This window comes from Hevea brasiliensis, chromosome 7, assembly GCF_030052815.1.
Source record: "Hevea brasiliensis isolate MT/VB/25A 57/8 chromosome 7, ASM3005281v1, whole genome shotgun sequence".
NCBI classification, from domain to species: Eukaryota; Viridiplantae; Streptophyta; class Magnoliopsida; order Malpighiales; family Euphorbiaceae; genus Hevea; species Hevea brasiliensis.
The window spans coordinates 101,551,278-101,569,913 of NC_079499.1; the positions used below are offsets into that span (position 1 = coordinate 101,551,278).

Here is an 18,636-nt window from a genome sequence, read left to right on the forward strand (position 1 = left end):
AAAAAAAATGCGAACTTACCCAGAAGGTACGTATAGGGTAGTGGTCTGGTTTAAATTTGAAACCAGATCAATATTGATTTGGTTCATTTCAAATTGGAATCAGATTGAAGTTTTACGGGGTCTAAATCAAAATGAAATCTTTTTCTCTTTCCTATTGAGCTGAATTGGAATCGAGCCAGTCTGATACAATGGGTATTTTTTTTTCTTTACAAAGAAAAAAATTTGAAAAAATTTAAATTATTAAATTTACTCAAATCAAATCAAATCAAAATTAGACCGATGGTTCGATCCAAAACTGAACCAAATAGGCCGGCAGGTCAGGTCTAGATTGGTGAGCAGCCCTTTTTGGGCAACATAAATAATTTTTCAGACATATTATTGAGTGCACTGATGCACTAAAAAATAGTTCATCATCATAAAAAAATGAATTATTTTCTAAATTTAAGAATATGAGATCTATAAGATATACATGCGCACTGAAAGTATTTAATAATTTGTCAAATTTTCATATCTTTTTACAAAATTCCTCAACCATTGAATTTGCTTTCTTCTGTGTGTATATAAAGCTCCCTAATGGTCGATACACTTCAGCATCAAGCCATTTCTCTAATCAAAATCTTGGTGCTTACTGAACCATTCTTTAAACATTAATGTTCTCTTCTTGAAAGAATGAATGGTGAGAGAGAGCAGGAGAACGCTCCAGGTTCCCCCAAACACTTCAATCAAACAATGGCTCCTTTGGACATTGAAAGTAATACTGCTGCCCAAGAAATGCTCGACCATGAGAAAAATGGTCACGCTGATAGGGCTCAGTGGGTGCTCAATGCTCCTGAGCCACCGAGTCTCTGGCGTGAGCTCAAGGATTGCATAAGCGAATCTCTATTGCCTCAGTGCAGCAACTTCCTATCTTCTAGGAACCAACATGGGTATAAACCTGTGCTTTCAGTTTTGAGAGCAATATTTCCCATCATCACTTGGAGTCGAAACTACAAAGCAACAAAATTCAAGAACGATCTTCTGGCGGGTCTAACTCTTGCTAGCCTTTGCATTCCTCAGGTGAACACAAGCATCCCTGGAAGTTCATTATCACATATTTTCTGCTCTTTTTCTTTTACATTTAATGTGAATTTCATGTAGGGTATTGGATATGCAACTTTGGCCAAACTTGATCCTCAATACGGCCTCTGTAAGATTAATGATCTTCTATTGATTCTAGTATAGTAAAGAAATTACTGTACTTGAGAAATTCTTGCTCTATTTTAGTTTTGTAGAATTGTGTGATATTTGTTTGTTCTGCTCAGATACAAGTGTAATCCCGCCTCTAATTTATGCGGTCATGGGAACTTCAAGAGAGATAGCAATTGGACCAGTTGCTGTGGTTTCACTTCTTTTGTCCTCAATGATTCCGAAAGTTCAAGATCCTGAAGCTAATCCAATTGCCTACAGAAATCTAGTTCTTACTACAACCTTTTTTGCAGGAATTTTTCAGTCTGCCTTTGGACTATTCAGGTGGGTTATTTTCATTTGTTTCTGTGGAATTAGTTGATGTGAATTAACTGTTGCAACCACTAATAATGAGTAATTGATACGGAAGCCTTTCTCCCGTTATTGGCTATTTTACAGGTTAGGTTTCCTAGTGGATTTTCTATCCCATGCTGCAATTGTTGGGTTCATGGCAGGTGCAGCCATTGTTATTGGCCTTCAACAACTGAAGGGGCTGCTTGCAATTACTCACTTCACGAACAAGACTGATGTCATCTCCGTCCTGAAAGCTACTTGGATATCTGTTCATCATTCTGTAATGTCGTTTTCCTTAACCTGTTTCTTCCATCTCAATTAATTTTTACTAATATGCTAAATTATAAATATAAAAATATATTGCACACTTTATATTAACTTTCTTTTTCTTTCATCCCAGTGGAATCCTCATAATTTTATCCTCGGATGCTCATTCTTAAGCTTTATTCTTAGCGCAAGATTTGTGGTAAGAGCCATTAGCAATTTAGAACTTCCTTTTCCCTTCTGATCTTATGCACATTCCTAGCTAGTCTTTAAAGAATGAGACAAAAACTGGCTTTACCAGGGTAAAAGGAACAAGAAACTCTTCTGGCTGCCTGCAATTGCTCCTCTGGTTTCTGTTGCTCTATCAACTCTGATCGTTTTCCTGACAAGAGCAGACAAGCATGGAGTAAAGATTATAAAACACATCCAAAGGGGCTTAAACCCAAGCTCAGTCCATCAGTTGCAGTTCAACGACCCACATATTGGACAAGTAGCTAAAATTGGACTTATAGTTGCTGTTGTTGCTCTTACGGTGGGTGTCAAATTCTTCAAAAAGTACTGAATCAACATCATCAACCTTACTAACTTCCTTTCTATTTTGTGGGTTTGTGCCAAATCCAGGAGGCAACTGCAGTAGGCAGGTCTTTTGCATCCATTAAAGGATACCATATAGATGGAAACAAAGAAATGGTTGCCATGGGAATCATGAACATTGCAGGATCTTTCTCTTCCTGCTATGTTGCAACTGGTGAGCTTCTTTTGAACTTCCAGGTTCAAAATTCACATAATATATACGCTTAATTTCATGTTTTAAACATTTAAACAATATGTGCAGGCTCCTTCTCTCGCAGTGCTGTGAATTTCAGTGCTGGTTGTGAAACTGCAGTGTCAAATATTGTGATGTCTATCACAGTGATCATCTGTTTGGAATTTTTCACAAGGCTTTTGTACTTTACCCCAATTGCAATCCTTGCGTCAATCATTATTTCTGCCCTACCAGGACTCATTGACCTCAATGAAATCTACAATATTTGGAAGGTTGATAAGCTGGATTTCCTTGCCTGCACTGGGGCCTTTTTTGGTGTCTTATTTGCATCGGTGGAGATTGGGCTACTAGCTGCGGTAGGTATAACCTCATTTATATATTTATAAATTCTTGTGCAATATAAAATTGTGTTGCTTTTTAATTAATTGCCACATAAATCTATCTATTATGGACCCATGATATGCATCTTGTATTGGATCTATGATGGACTGGTCTAAATAAAAATTTTGCAACATTTAATTATTACATTTATGAATCCCACATACTCACATTTAAGGAAAATTAATGAATTCCATTGGATAAGAATCTAACTTAATTGCAATGAAAATAAAATGGCAAAATGGAAAAAAAAAAATTTTTTTTCAACGATTCAATTGAATTTTCACTAGAAGTTGAGAAATTAGCCCTTTTACATATCGAAATTCAAACCTCAAGGAACTTGTAATAAAATATTTTCTGTGATCATAGTAAAATTCTAAAATCTATTTAATTAAGATCGAATGAGTCTTTCTTATATCCGAGTGGATATTTTTAATTAATTAATAAATGACATATAGTTAAAATTATAATAGATCGCATCCATTGATCGGTATAAAATAGATAAGAATTTCTCCTTTCACTAATTAGTGAAACAAGAAATGGGTATCTGACAAATGGGTCCCACATATACTTGTAATTATATTTCATAATGAACTAAAGTCTAATCAAGAATTTCTCTCCAAATATTTGTTTCTGTTTCTGAAGCAGTAAAGGTCATACATGGGGGTGGTGGCCTCTGTTGACTGCTCTACAGTTTCACCAATAATTAATTAAGGGCAGATGTGGAAGACTAGAACCTGGAATCGAAGGATTATATCCAACCTTTGTGGATAACACGTATGGTCAATGGCAACTGAGAAGTCATAACATTTATAGTGTGTGAATTGAGACGTTAATTGGCCTAATGCACTACCACGTTCACCCGTTCCATGCATATATGATTGGGTTTGAAAGTGATCAAAATAGTTTATGCTAGCAAATTGGCAACCTAAATGCATCCTAGACCATGAAAACATTAGATCCCTCTTTACTGATAAATTTTGTTCTCCTGTAACTGGGTTGATGATTACGTGGGTTGATGATTACGTGAGTTGCAGGTGACAATATCGTTTGTGAAGATCATCATCATCTCAATTCGACCAGGTACAGAAATTCTTGGAAGACTTCCTGGAACCGATACGTTCTGCGATGTAGACCAATATCCTATGGCTATTAAGACTCCTCCTGCGCTTATAATCCGTGTCAAGTCTGGCTTCCTTTGTTTTGCAAATGCCAACTTCGTCAAAGAAAAGTAATTATAGAAAGCCTAATCATATTCTTTTCTTCTCCATCATTAAAGGATTTAAAATTCAAGAACAGTAACATTATAATTTCTAAATTCCTTTTCAAGTATCATGAAATGGGCCACTGAAGGAGACGAAAAGGACACAAAAGGAAACGGGAAAAAGACTTCCCAACTCGTGATTCTTGATATGTCCAGTAAGTATTTATAGACAAAAGAAAGTTGGGCTAAAAATCAGAAGAGTTGCAGCCACCATTTATATTGCTTTCAAGAAATTAGATATTATCTTCTTCTCTCTGATCATGATTTCTTGTTACATGGCAGATTTGACGAACGTTGATATAGCAGGAATTGCTTGCCTCGAAGAACTGCGTAAGAATCTTGTCTCAAATGGAATAGAGGTAATCAATTACATGATTATAAAAATAATTAATTAATTCTCCAAATTATTATATTAATTAACCTTTTTTTTTTAAATTCTGTCAGTTAGCCATCACTAACCCAAGGTGGCAAGTGATACACAAGCTAAAATTAGCCAACTTCGTGGGGAAACTTGGAGAAAGGGTCTACTTGAGTGTTGGAGAAGCAGTGGATGCATATCTGAATCCTAAAATGGCTGCCATTTAAATGGAAATCAAGCTTATATATGTCTGTTGTCTTGCTTGGTGTGTAGTCCTTTGTGTCTGTATAAATGGGACATGTAATAAAACGTGCTTTTTAACCTTCTCTAATCTTAGGACTCGCTCGCAGAAAGTCCGAGAGGGAAAGGCCATCCATCAGTTGTATTGCCATAACATATGCAATGTAAAACTGCACTTTACGCTTAAAGATTTTATATATCTAATTCTTCTTATATATATATATATATATACATACCTCAATTACAATAATAACTTAAAACAAATAACTGAAATTCTCCACAATTAAGAGATTTTCTTATTTTTGTTAATATTAAAGATGTTTTTTCAAAAATAAAAATAAAAACGAAAATTTTAAATATTGTAAAACAGATGGCATGCATATTAAAATCCCACCATGATTCAGAAAATGGCAGTGCAAAGATCTGTTTAGTGCAAAAGTTTTCCAGTTAAAGAAAAGTTACAAAGGTCATTGTTAATGCACTTGCATTCAAATGTGATTGCTAGGGCAATTGACTGATAGAGTTGTAGCAAATGACAAGAATTTATGGTGGACTGGAGGAAGGAGCAACCATCTACGTAGAATTTTCTGAAAACGATTTAATCGGTGGTGAAATAAGAATAATAATGAATTGTAACAACAAATTAATAGAGTTTATTATTCATAGTTAATTCATACATATCCAATAAGCAAGCTTGGCCAATAACTCTAGAACACATATAGAAATACATGGTCTCTCTATTGTTTAATTAATCCTTCCAAAAGGTGTCTACATTCATTGTACTTGGAGCTAAGTAGTGGTCAATATATAGATGCTCAACCAAGTAATTTTGAATAATTAATAAGAACATGAATTCCCTTTTTGCAGTGCCAAATAACATTATGTTGCTTTTGATTCCAATTCCCTTTAATTATGGCTAGCCTAAGTTACTTTCTCTCTCTCTCTCTAATTTTTAGAGATATAATTTTTTCTAATTTTTTTTAATCGATATTTAAGTATGCTAATCTTTTTAAGACCTTTATATACTCATTTCGAACAATAAAAAATCCTTTATTAATTTGAAGAATGAATTTTTCCTTTTTATCTTCAGATTCAAATTAGAGTGTAAATAGATTTTTTTTTTTTATTTGTCTTTATAGATCTGTGATATTAAATGTGAGAATTATTAATTTAGGATTTGTGTTGTGAATTAAGTTTGTTTGGTTTAATGGAAAGGTGATTCCTTGGGTTTATAAAAGAAAGGGTTATCCGGAGAGATTTGATACCACACCTAGTGGCAGCTGACCTCCCTATGGTTATATGAGAATGAGACGCCACGAATTCTGCTTTCCTTTTCCTCTAGGATCACCAATGAGAGATCTAAGTTCAACCTTCTTAAAGTTGCTGGTGATGGCTTGAGAGTGAGAGGTATTGGTTTTATTTGGCCTTGGTTGGGTTCCACTCAGCCAAGTTTGGGTTTTGTTTGAAAGGGGCCTCTCCTTTTCTCTGCTCTTCCTAGTAATCGCTATGCTGTTTGGTGATATTGTGACTCCGTACTGTGCTGAACAGTTGCCCATATCAAGTTAGGGATATTTTGGACTGAACAATCTGCTGCGTAGCTCTAGGATTGGCTTAGACCTCTGGACCTTTTGGCTGGGTTTGGTTGGTTTTCCTGAAATTTTTCATTGTAATTGGGTCTTAGATCTCGTACTACTATTGCTCCGTAAATGAATATCTACCTCTGATTTAAAAAAAAAAAAAAAAAAATTTGTGCCCATTTGATTTGGGTATAAATCCAAATTGATTTAATTTAAATTAACTTTAAATCAAATGAAAATTAAATTGAAATTGAAATTATTCAGTTTAATTTTAAGTTAAAAATATATTTAAAAAATTAAAAGGAAAATTTTCATTCATTAAATTTAATTAAAAATTGAATTAAATTAAAATTAAACTAAAATTTAATTAGAACTGAAATCAAAATTATATTTAGTCTTAGTCTCTTAAACTGTTTGATTGAAACTATTGATTTCGAACCAAAACCGATTCGAACCGGCCATCCCTAACTTGAGCTGATAACACAGCCTTTGTGTTTGGAGCTCGAAAATCGTAGCCACTTTACCTAAAACATGTCCAAATTCATTGAATCTCAGAAGGGTTGGCTCCTTTCGGGACAAATTCCATTAGGACAAATGCCTCCACTTTCTATTCCACTCATGGTTTCTCATGATTTTCAGAATCTTCTCAACTCTTCTTTCCATTAACTACTCCATCAAGAGGATTATCCAAATCATCAACAACCTATTAACAACACCTAAGACTTGTATATGGCTCATAAGCCTAATTGAAAACGTCTTAATTGCATTATTTTATTAAAATTTAGGTCTTTTATTGTTCTTATTAAAAATTTAAAAAGTAAATCTATAAGTATTAAGTATAGTGATAAGATTCACTGCACTTACACTTTTTAAGAGGATAACTGAAATTTAATTTTTGAGAAAATATTATTGATAGGGACAGTCATGAACTCTAAAGAGATTAATTTTTTATAGACCGTACCTTATAAATATATATATATAAAAAATAAAGGTGAAATTGTAAAAGGTATAAATATTGTGAAATTAAGTTTGAGAAAAAAAATTTAATATTTTATGAAATTATGGATTTTTACAATATTTTAATGTACTCAAATAAAATGGATAATGTTTCCATGCATTTTAGGGAAAAGTTTCCTTTGTATATTAATTTATAGATATTAGTATTTTTTGCTTCCACAAATATATGGTTACATTTTGCCTAAAAATGTCTAGATTCAATGTATGTGAAATTGTGTCCTTTCAGGATTATAATGGATTGAGGTAGTGAGTGGGTTGAACTAATTTCTCTTCCACTTGGTTAATTATTTTCAAATCTCTTCAACTATTGATTCCCATTTTGAAGAAGGTCATTGTCAATATCATAATTCTACTGAGACAATATTAAACTAAAAAACTAAAAAATATTTGTATGTTTCCAATTTAGACTTAGTCCTTCGCTCAACCTCTCCATAAGTTTTAATGTATATATACCTGATGATGCTTGTGATTCTCGGATTGGAAAACAATTCTTCTATAATATGTAGTAAGAAGAAGTGTAAGATCGATGGCCTGAGCAAGACCACTCTGACACTCAAGTCAGTAAATATTTTAAAGAATAAAGCAAATATTGAAAAAGAATTGAAAGAATTAGATTACAGGCAAAAATCATGAGTCATATTTATAAAATAGAGGATGACACCTTTATGCTCTAATTGGGATTCTGTTAGTTCATATCCAACTATTTCCTTCCGTATATCATGGAAATGCCACTTGTTATCTAGCGACATTCTTAGCAAAAATATAGCGCATCCTATCACTTTGTATTCGACGTTTAAGGTAACTCTTTTAATCTGAATACCTTACCTTATCTGAGCATCCTACGTCTTTCTCGAACAACTTATATCTTGTCCGAACACCTTATATCTTGTTCGAACATCTTGTATTCAATTATGAAAGTTCAAATCTAATTCAGATTTACAAAATCCAAATCCTTCAAGAATTAGTTCGAATTTTGGGGCTGATTACAATACCTTAGACATTACCCTGAAAAATACAATTACTAGCCTATTCAGGAGGTAGCTTGATTGGTTTTTTTATGCCTTAAAGATGTAGAAAGTAGGGAGATTTGAGTTTGAATTTTTCTTATTTATCTTTTCTTAGATTATTCGCCGTTGAGAAAAGGGAAAGAACTACCTCCCTCTACGCTCATCAATTGGTAACAAGTTCATTATGCCTCTATTGAATATAAAAAATGCTATTACTAATTTACTTAATATATGAATTATTTAGGGAAAAATCTATTCCACCTCTAATATTTTATTTAAACTATTACACATATAATTCTTTATTTTTTTTAAATATATTATGCCCTTAAATTTTTATTTTTATAATCAATAAAAATATAATATGCTTAATTTGCGGTGCATATTATATAATAAAATAATATTAATTATTAAAATCCCTTGATATTTATCACAATATTTTAACTATTTAAAAAATAAGTGTCACATTGAGAAAATATCCAATTTTACTTGCATATGAAGTCGTTAAATTTGCATGATATAACACTATAAAATATACGATTAATGTCAAAAGATTGCTAATTAAAAATAATAATGATAGAATATGCAATAAAGATTACTTCGAAATAATTTAAAAAATACTTAAAATTATTTAACGGTGTAAATATTTTTAAAATTTTAATAAAATAAAAAATAGAAATAAAATTAAATAATTGTTCAATGTGCACATTGCTTTAAAAAAAGGAAAAAATAAATTAAAAAAAATAATCCATCAAATAAAGAATAAATTAAGAAATTAAATTGTGTTTCAATTGTTTTTAATACACGGCGAATCGAATATGGATAAGAATTTTCTGAGATTGGCGTCCCCACGAGGACCCTTGATTTCCAAGCAAAACAGTGAATCGCAAAACCCACTCCAGCGTTAGCTTTCCAATTTACATTCATGAAGGGCAACCCACATTTTTTTTTCTCTTGAATGCAGAATAAATAAGTTGCAGAACTCCTTGTTCTTAATTGCTCGATCATCTGAGCAAGGAATGAGAGTGCTTGAGTAACTTGTTAAGGGATTTTGTCTCTTGGGCTTTGCACAACAAATTTTTCACTCCCTCACCCACCTGCTAATTAATTCTCATGCAATTAGTTCATTTTTATTTGACATCATATGATTTAAATTATAGAAAACATGCTTGAAACAATTAATTTAGAACCTTTCCTAGACTTCCTTTTGCATAAGGAATTGTTCTTTGGTAACCGATAGTGGTCGGAGGAGATTTCCGGCTGGTTTCTTCCCTGCATAGCAGTCTTCCATTGCATCTACTACGCGTGGTAATGGGAGGATTATTCCATTTTCCATTCAATAGAGTTGGAAGGGTTGATTCCTTAATGAAACAATATACCCAGAAGTTTATATACATGCATGCATGCATGATTTCAATGGTACAGTGCAGAGATTAAGAATTAATTAATAACTTAATTTTCAATAGATTACCAAAAATAAAACAGTGGCACAGTGCTTCAGGACCTCCAAATTCATGCGAACATCATCGAGACTCCTGTTTTATGCACTTGTGATTATGAGTTGCTTGTAATATAGAAAGGTAGCAAATTTACATTCTATAAATATGTATAAATACCTGTGCTTTTGCTGCCCAAGGCCAAAGTATGCAGCCAAAGTTGCCATCTTTACACGTTGAATGATCATGTCAAGAAATTGAGAAAATCCCAGAAATAATAGAAATTTTACATAAGAAATCAGCAATGTACCTTTAGATTACCAGCTCTTCTACCAAACTTCTCGTTCAAGACCCCTAAAGAATCAATCATTCCAACAGGAACTGGTGCAGGCTTACCAATATCTGCAAATGCTTCCTTAATGCGGACACAATCAAATCTTTGGATATTATGTCCAGCCCATATTCTTCCATTCAAAATGCCAAAAATTTTCTCAGCTACCTCTTCGAATGCAGGTGCATTTGCAACAGTTTCTCGAGTTATCCCGTCACTTCGACCTGACTTCAATGCAACAGCAGACAAGTCCTTGGGTCTTATGAGGGTACTAAAGCTCTCTAGCTCAACAAGTTTTCTTGGACAAACTACGATTGCTCCAAACTCCAATACCCAGAACCGTTGTCCAGCTTTATTTGGCACTGTTGTTTCCAGGTCGAAGAATACGATCTCCGAAACTCCTTCCTGGCATGGCCCAAAGGTATCCATTACTCTGGTTCCTGTTCAATTTGGGGTTCTAGGTATTTTGTTTCCAATTCTGGACATTTTGCTATATATGTTATAAAATGGTGAGGGAGAAGGCAAGAAGGAGAAGATTCTTCCATATGAGTTTGATTTTCTTGTGGTTCAAGTCAAAAGCTTAATTAGGCTGTTTCATAGAGGCGTGAGTTTGGATTTTTCCTTGGGGAATGTCCTATGGAAAGCATATCCAGTTCGACAGGAATGCTTCGTCTAAAAAAGGCAGAGAATGGCTTTTTTCTAAACCATTTACACAAGAAAAGTTTTCAGCTTTCTTCACCAGTAGGGCCATGCATATTGAACATGTTGGCTATTTTTGAGGCAAAGCCTTGTTTGTTCATATAAAGGAATTGATTCTCCTATTCCCTAATGTCTTGTACAACTTCAATCATTTCTCATCCTAAACCATCCTCTTCCTTTGCCGTGTTCGAAAGTAATGGCAATATTGCTATCAATGAAACTTCATTAACTTAATCACCAGATGCGACTAATTTTATAATTTGTTGGCTTTTAGTTATGCATAAATGCAGACTTGGTCTTTTTTCGAATATGTTGGCTCAATCGAGTTAACGAAAATTTGTGGGTACACATTGTCAATAATTTGCAAGTTTCAGGGAAATAACGAGGGCCTAATAATGATGCATCAGAAATCTCTTTAAATGTAGTTTAGTTGCATACAAGACGATTAGATTCAATGCTGCAAATGTTACACAAAAAAAAAAATACATTAAAAATTTTCCACATCCCTAATTAATACCAACTCGTGCATAGTCCAAACGACAATGGGATTCTATCATATCATTATTGATGATAAAAGAGTACAACAAATGATCACAATTTATGTTCACGTCTACCTACTTCAAACAGGGACAGCAGGCTTCAGTGGAACAAGTGCTTTCTTAATTCTCTCTACAGCTGCCTGTAGGGTTGTGAGAGATGCTGCATAAGAGATGCGTATGCAGGTGTCATCTCCGAAGGCACCCCCTGGGACTAGTGCAACCTGCAAATCAATAGACATAACCCTATTATGAAGTTCTTGAGTAATAACTCAAAACTGCTTTAAGTGATGTTTCTTGAACTCAACAGAAAAATGGAATTTCATACAAATCAAAATATTATATGTCATAATGTGCGGCTCTTCAATTATTTATGCTCACCCATGACACGAAACAAACAGTGCAAAAACTTTCTCAGTCATTGTTATTGGGGAAATATTCACATACAACACATACCTGTGCCTTATCTAGCAGGTATCGGCAGAAAGAATCAGAATCCTCAATTGCACCAAAATCTTCAACTTCTAATCCGTAGCAAGAGCTGAAATCAATGAAGAGATAAAATGCTCCCTGAATGCAGAAACCACAGGAATTAGAAGATGGAATAAACAAGGAATAGGGCATAAAAAGAGGTTCAGTATATCACAAAGCTGCCACCTGAGGTTTTGATATCCTAACACCTTCCATTTCTCCAAAGCTTTTGATCAAGAAATCTCTCCGTTCCTGGAATGCTTTAACCATGGTAGATACTGCTTCCCCACCAGCATAGCCTAGTCCTAATGCAGCAACTGCCGCTTTTTGAGCTATACTGCTGGCACCTGAAGTGAACTGGAAAAAAGTATGATGACATCAAACCAGAGTTTGTAAAAAGGACATGGTTTAGATCACATGAATAATAAGAATGGGCATATTGACAGTAATAACTAATCAAGAATAGCAATTGGAGTTCAGCACATATCCTTATTACTATTCAATTCAACCAGCTACATGCTTGATGTAGGACCTCACAACGCACCTCGCTGAAACATAATTCCAATCACACTATTGGGGTACTAAATCTCACCCACTCAAATACCTGAAGATCTTATCAAAACCCATTGAGCCCAGGCAAAGCCACCAAGCTCAAATAGAACTATCTTGGCCTCGCCTAATTAAGGCCCACCACTAAGGTCAGTCAGGCTTGGGATTAGGGTTCATATAAGTCATGCCCAATCAGTGCAATTAACAAAATATTGGTATTCTGTATTTTTCCTATCAGATTGGACTAGGCTTGGGCAATGTTTGAAGTTGCCAACTTGACTTAAGCTTGGCCTCAATTTGAACAGGCCCAATAGGCCTACCAAGTTCGCTTTAATACTGTTTGCAACAGTTCAATGGGGTGAAAGCAGACAAAGCAAGAAGTCCACCATGATTCGTGATCCACTACCCAACTTTTCCCAATTTCAATATCTCAGACCAAATCACTATTGATATAAGAACTTGATCCAAGATCTTTTTGAACATGCTTCTAACATGGTTAACATACATCAGCTAATTGCTGACTATAAGGAATGTCGATTATTGACTCCTAACTACTCTTTTTCTGGAGCAAGTGAAAATGTTACTGGCTGATTTCTAAATCTTCAGGTCTTTTGACGTTGATAAGCAATTCGGTGTGCATTACATATGCAATTTGGAAGATACAAAACAATAAACAACAATCCACAATCTTGAAATTTGGGTATGGCAACCAAAACCTAGCTCCATTATTTCAATCACAACAAAATTTATGACTTTTTCTATCTAAATCAATTTTATTTTCCTTCTTTCTGTCATCAACTCTTGCTAAGTTCTTTCAGCATAAAGAATCTTCCTTCAACTAGTTCAAAAGATATTAATCAATGGGACTAACATAGGTTCTCTTGGATACCCATCTAATTCCAATGGAAATATCACTACTTGATAAGAGAAAACAAATACAAAGATGCAACATTCCAAGTAACAGACAATTTGTGGACATTATACCAATAGAATTAAATTATATCCAACTCTCAAATCTAACAAACAACTATGTGGCTGAAATTTCAATTCTCTTCTTCCACCTTGCTTAAGATTACCACTTTTTCAATTCAGTACAAGAACCACTTCATCCATCATATTGTTGGGAAGGCTACAAGCATATGTTTGAACAATGTCAGTAAATTAAAAAACCAAATGACTAAGCATTTAATCATATTTAAAAAAAAAAAAAAAAAGAAAAAAAAGAAATAACTCATCCAAGCATTTCATGTAAATTGATCTTTTGGTTAAAAAGGGGGAAAATCAAATAATGCGTAATGGAACAGAACTCATACGATATAATGAAAGCAGTTGATATGATGCAATACCTGGCTCTGGATCTTATTACACGCTGCAACGAAGTGCTTAGGGCCAGCAAGATATCCAAGTCTCCAACCAGTCATTGCAAAAGCCTACAAATTTTCCACCTTTGAAATATCAACCCTCAAACTGCAGCCTAGTAGTTAAACAGGTAACTATTCACAACTATATAAAAATTTTATGTAGAAACATCTCTTCATCGAGGGCAAGATAATAAATAATAAGGTTTGAAATAATCATCAAATGAAATCATATGAAGTTACCTTAGAAAAGCCATTCACAGTCAAAGTCCTTTCCCACATGCCTGGCAAAGATGCAAAACTTGTGTGTGTTGCCGGCGCATATATTATATGTTCATATATTTCATCAGATAGCACCTGGGTGCAATTCAAAATTCAGTACTTACAAGGTCAACAAAAAAGCACAGGACTTGCAGTTCAGATTTAGTAAACATACCAGAAGCCTGGGATGTTTTTCCACAATCCTAGCAATCTCTTCAAGTAATCCTTTGTTATAGACAGATCCAGTTGGGTTAGATGGGGAGCAAAGAATTAATAGTCTTGATTTTTCACTGAGTTTGGATTCAAGTAGCTTTGGATCCAAGAGAAAATTTTCAGAGATAGATGTTGGAAGAATCACAGGTGTTGCATCAGCCAGCCTTGCAATTTCTGGGTAACTGACCCAGTAGGGTGCTGGAATTATAACCTGCAAGTAAGAAATTTTAGGCCACTTAAAGCTTCCTTCAAAAATAAGAACTTCAATGATTAGGAAAGCTGCTCTATTTTGCTAAGGACATCATGTTGATTACTGAAATGCCCTGGAAAATGTATATATGGACATCCGTATATGCATACACAAAAAAGGAAACATTGGCATGTTTGAAATTCTAGATCTCTTATGGCATTGGAAAGGGGCTGGGCATTTGTCCGACAATAAGAAAATATGGTGAATCATGCCAATTACCACATATTATTTCCAGCCACTCATCACTATTGCAGCCAAAAGATTCACACATAGATATAATTTAATACGAAGTGCTGTCATTTGACAACATAGACTATTTTGAAATTCCATAAATTGCAGAAAACCAGGGCTCTAGAAACTTGTCAGAAGTTATATAAGAGGTCAGAAATGCACTCATTGCCCAACATTTAAATGACAGGAGGAACTATTTTCATTACAAATCAATATTTAATAGCAGAAAAGCACCATGATGAATGATTATATTAATATCAAAAACTTTCACCTCATCTCCTGGAGAACAAACTGCAAGAACTGCTTGAAGAATACTCTGCTTGGCTCCATTGCTAACCAAAATCTCATTAGGTGCGTATGAAATGCCATTCTCCTCTGCCAAAAATAAATATATAATTTAAAAAAAAAAAAAAGAATGACCATGTCCATAACACACCAAGCACATTAAGTGTAAAACTGCTTCAAATTATAGACTGACCCTTTAGTTTATGACAAATTGCCGTTCGAACTTCAAATGTACCAGCATTTGGAGTATACCTTGTGTAACCTTCACGGATTGCATTTATCCCAGCCTAACTTTTCCACAACCAAAAAAATTTCAACTGCCCATATAAGTGCACATTCCCCCTGTAAAATAAAGTACAGAAACAGCTAAAAAGTGAATCAGAACTGCAAAATAATACCTCTGCTATTGGAGCTGGCGTATCAAAATCAGGTTCTCCAGCAGCCAATCGAATAACAGGAACTCCAGCTTCTAAAAGAGCAGTGGCATGGTCCATTATGGCCACAGTCTTAGAAGGTTTTACAGAATTCACTCTGGGGCTCAAAGAAATATCGAGTTCCATCTCTTCAGTGCCACTTTCTGGCTTCACAACTGCACTTATACTAGATGACCGTACTTGTCTAGTGGCATCCAGTGGTCTATAAAGTGCAACATGTGGTTAAATAAACATGTGCATTTCGACAATGTAAAAGAACCAGAAAATAAAATCTGTCAAGTTATGATTAGTTATCTGAATCACTGATAGTCATAGAACAGAATCTGTCAAGTCAATATTAGTTGTCTTAATCACTGTAAGAATCGAACTTTTCGGCCTTCCCCACCTGGGTGTCAACAATTTTACCATCGAAATAAGATATGATTGGCAGGAAAGATTGAATGTGAACAAATTCAGCAAATTAAAAGAAAGCTTAGTCATTTAGACCCAGAAACCAACCACGCTTAAACAGCAAGATCATCTTCCTAACACCAAAATATACCACTACCTACATTTAATTTCAAAACCCATAAAAAATTCAAGATAAAAAAATTCTTTCCTAGAAAAGCAGTAGCAGTTTCAGGACACAATAAATACTTGCAGAAAGCACAGAATTAATTCAAAACTAAGAAGGCAAAGGATCTGTCTTACTTGAAGCATCGTTGGCAAGGGCGAGAAGGGAAGGATACGGATCCGGAACTGTAAGAACCCAAATCGAGTCCGATAGATTGATTCCCCAAACGCAAACAAGAAATGCCTGATGGGGAAGTTTGGAGAGAAGCAGCAGCCATAAGCTAAAAGAAACAGCTTTTCGTGGGAGTTGCTCTAATTTGGGTAGTTGGACATAAAAGCCAGAAAGAAATTTTTATTGTCTGATTTGTTTTGGTGTTAGTGAGCCGTATAAAATTTAAAGGGCAGAGTGTTGTCGGGGTTGGTGGGAAATAGAGATGGGAATGGTAGGTAGGTTGAGATCTTACGAAACCTAGCTTATATATCCATTTGGGAGATCATGCATCTGGGCCGTCCATCTTATCAGAAGATTCGAGGATATTGAGAAGGAACTAAATGGTTGTGATTGATCATTGATTGCATTATAAAACTAAGAAGTGAGTACCCGTTTACAGGGAGATGAGGGGAAAGTTGCGGATTTGACCAGGGCGCCAATGCTTAATTTGGTGAGCTTAACCTACTTCAGCTATTATTTAAACCTGGGTAAGTTTTATCAAGCATCCCTCAATTTTGAGTGTATTTCACTTTTGTCCTTTATTTTTATTTTATTATTAAAAAATTTTTAAATTTTAAAAATATTATACAAAAATCTCTAGTGTCATAATCTAATCAGTTTTTTAACAAAATATTTACATAATGTCAAGCTGTTAATAAATAGAATAAAATAAAATTATCATCAGCCACTATTTCTTATTATAGACTTACTTTTTTTCTTTATCTTTACTCATTTTTATCCACCAATAACGCTTTCCACCGGCACATTTCTATATGGGTGTTCCTTTGAAAATTTGATCAAATTATGGTGAAAGAGATTTTAATGTAATATTTTGAAAGTTAAGGGATTTTACAATAATAAAATGAAGATTAGGGACAAAAATGAAACACTTATCAACATAGGGACGACTTAGTAAAAGTTACCAACTTAATAACAAAAAAAAAAAAAAAAGGAAAAATCCACCAACCTCACCTACCCCACGAAGTGTAGCGGTTGTGCTTTCCAATTCAACGAGCAAGGAACAAAGAATTCAAGTAAAATGCTGGCGTTTTGATGAGCTAAACTATTTTGACGATCGCCCTAGTTTGGCACAGCACAACCCAACAGGTTTAGGTGCAACCATCGCCAGCAGCCGGGTCACTATTATTCGATTTAAATTAATTATTCGGCTGAATAATTTAATTCAAAATTTTTAGCAAATTTAGTTTGGTGTAATCGTTCAAAATTATTATTTTTTATTTTTTGAAATTGAATTATGTTTTATAATTATATTTTTACATTTTAAAATATGTTATCTTTCAAAACAGAAATTCAATTTTAAATACATAAGACGAATAAAGAGTTTTGCTATTCTTTATGGTATACTTTATTATTGTTGCAAGATAAAGGACTTCTCCTTATCGATGGACTCACCAAATCACATTACAAGGCATCAAAATTCTTAATATCTACTTAATAAAAAGACTAATCTAATTAAATTTATAAGGATAGAAGTCACTCTTCCTTATCAGAATTCAATTCTATTAAAAAAAATACTAAAATTATTTATTTTAAATACATTAAAATAAGGATCATTTGAAGTGGAGACTTAATTTCCGTGCACATAAATTGATCCCAAGATAGACTAGTTAAACTAATTACTAACAGTAACAATAACCACTTATTAGATTCTGTTAAATAATTTAAATTAAATTAAGAATACATTTGTCTTAACTTATAAATTGATAAAATCAATTTGTAATTTTAAAAATAAATTGACATATTTATTTATAATAATTTTTAAACTTATAAGTTAAACTTATAAGCTAAAAAAATATAAATTGAAAAGACCTAATTTTTCATTTTCATACTTATAAACTCTATACTTACAATCTAATTAGATTAAATATTTTACTATATTATCTCATTTAATTTTTAAAAATTTAACATAAATCTCATTTAATATCTTTTTTAATTATTTAATATCTTTTTTTTTTTTTAAGTAGAGATCGTGCAAGGTTAGGATCCTTTTGTAAGGTAAGATTAGAGGGTATGGGTGGTATAAATCCACCTGAAGCAGACTTCTATCCTCACCCACATCTTTTACAAGCCTCCTTTAGTTTGCATGATAACTGATGAATAGAAACACGTGACCGTCTCTACAGCAATCATGCTTGCCATTGGTACATAATGATGAGAATGCTGAAAGATTATACAACGTTATGTTAATGCCTCGCTTAATATAGTACCACCACTGATAGCGAAAACTCATAATCAGCCCTTTTTGTTTATGTTATGCTTTATTTGGACTGGACCTGATGATATTGGATCTGATTTCATGCCTTGAAAGCCTCACACGAGAAGGTTAAAGGATTAGAATCACACAGCAGAGATAAAAATGGTAAAAGTTCTAAGCTCCTTAAAATATGAACATTCACTCAGGCCTACGTTAGA

At 33.8% G+C, this 18,636-nt stretch overlaps 3 protein-coding genes across 3 annotated transcripts; 1 reads left to right on the forward strand and 2 right to left on the reverse strand.

The window, feature by feature from the left end:
* Positions 1–574: 574 nt before the first annotated feature.
* On the forward strand, positions 575–4,992 carry LOC110648815 (low affinity sulfate transporter 3). The gene is made up of 12 exons (XM_021803173.2): positions 575–1,056; positions 1,138–1,186; positions 1,302–1,509; positions 1,624–1,798; positions 1,919–1,984; positions 2,084–2,314; positions 2,404–2,530; positions 2,618–2,904; positions 3,964–4,157; positions 4,257–4,345; positions 4,473–4,549; positions 4,635–4,992. The coding sequence occupies exons 1-12, from the start codon at positions 670–672 to the stop codon at positions 4,773–4,775; spliced, it is 2,031 nt and encodes a 676-aa protein (XP_021658865.2). The 5' UTR covers positions 575–669; the 3' UTR covers positions 4,776–4,992.
* A 4,078-nt stretch (positions 4,993–9,070) lies between these two features.
* Positions 9,071–11,095, reverse strand: LOC110648819 (protein NEN4). The gene is made up of 5 exons (XM_021803175.2): positions 10,133–11,095; positions 10,003–10,049; positions 9,858–9,921; positions 9,577–9,747; positions 9,071–9,483 (listed from the first exon to the last, which is right to left on the reverse strand). Exons 1-5 carry the CDS (start codon positions 10,580–10,582, stop codon positions 9,391–9,393), a joined length of 825 nt encoding a protein of 274 aa, XP_021658867.1. The 5' UTR covers positions 10,583–11,095; the 3' UTR covers positions 9,071–9,390.
* A 153-nt stretch (positions 11,096–11,248) lies between these two features.
* LOC110648820 (bifunctional aspartate aminotransferase and glutamate/aspartate-prephenate aminotransferase) lies at positions 11,249–16,391 on the reverse strand. The gene is made up of 10 exons (XM_021803176.2): positions 16,131–16,391; positions 15,405–15,642; positions 15,200–15,293; positions 14,993–15,096; positions 14,203–14,451; positions 14,010–14,123; positions 13,755–13,838; positions 12,046–12,216; positions 11,845–11,958; positions 11,249–11,612 (listed from the first exon to the last, which is right to left on the reverse strand). Exons 1-10 carry the CDS (start codon positions 16,268–16,270, stop codon positions 11,472–11,474), a joined length of 1,449 nt encoding a protein of 482 aa, XP_021658868.2. The 5' UTR covers positions 16,271–16,391; the 3' UTR covers positions 11,249–11,471.
* Between the last annotated feature and the right edge of the window lie 2,245 nt (positions 16,392–18,636).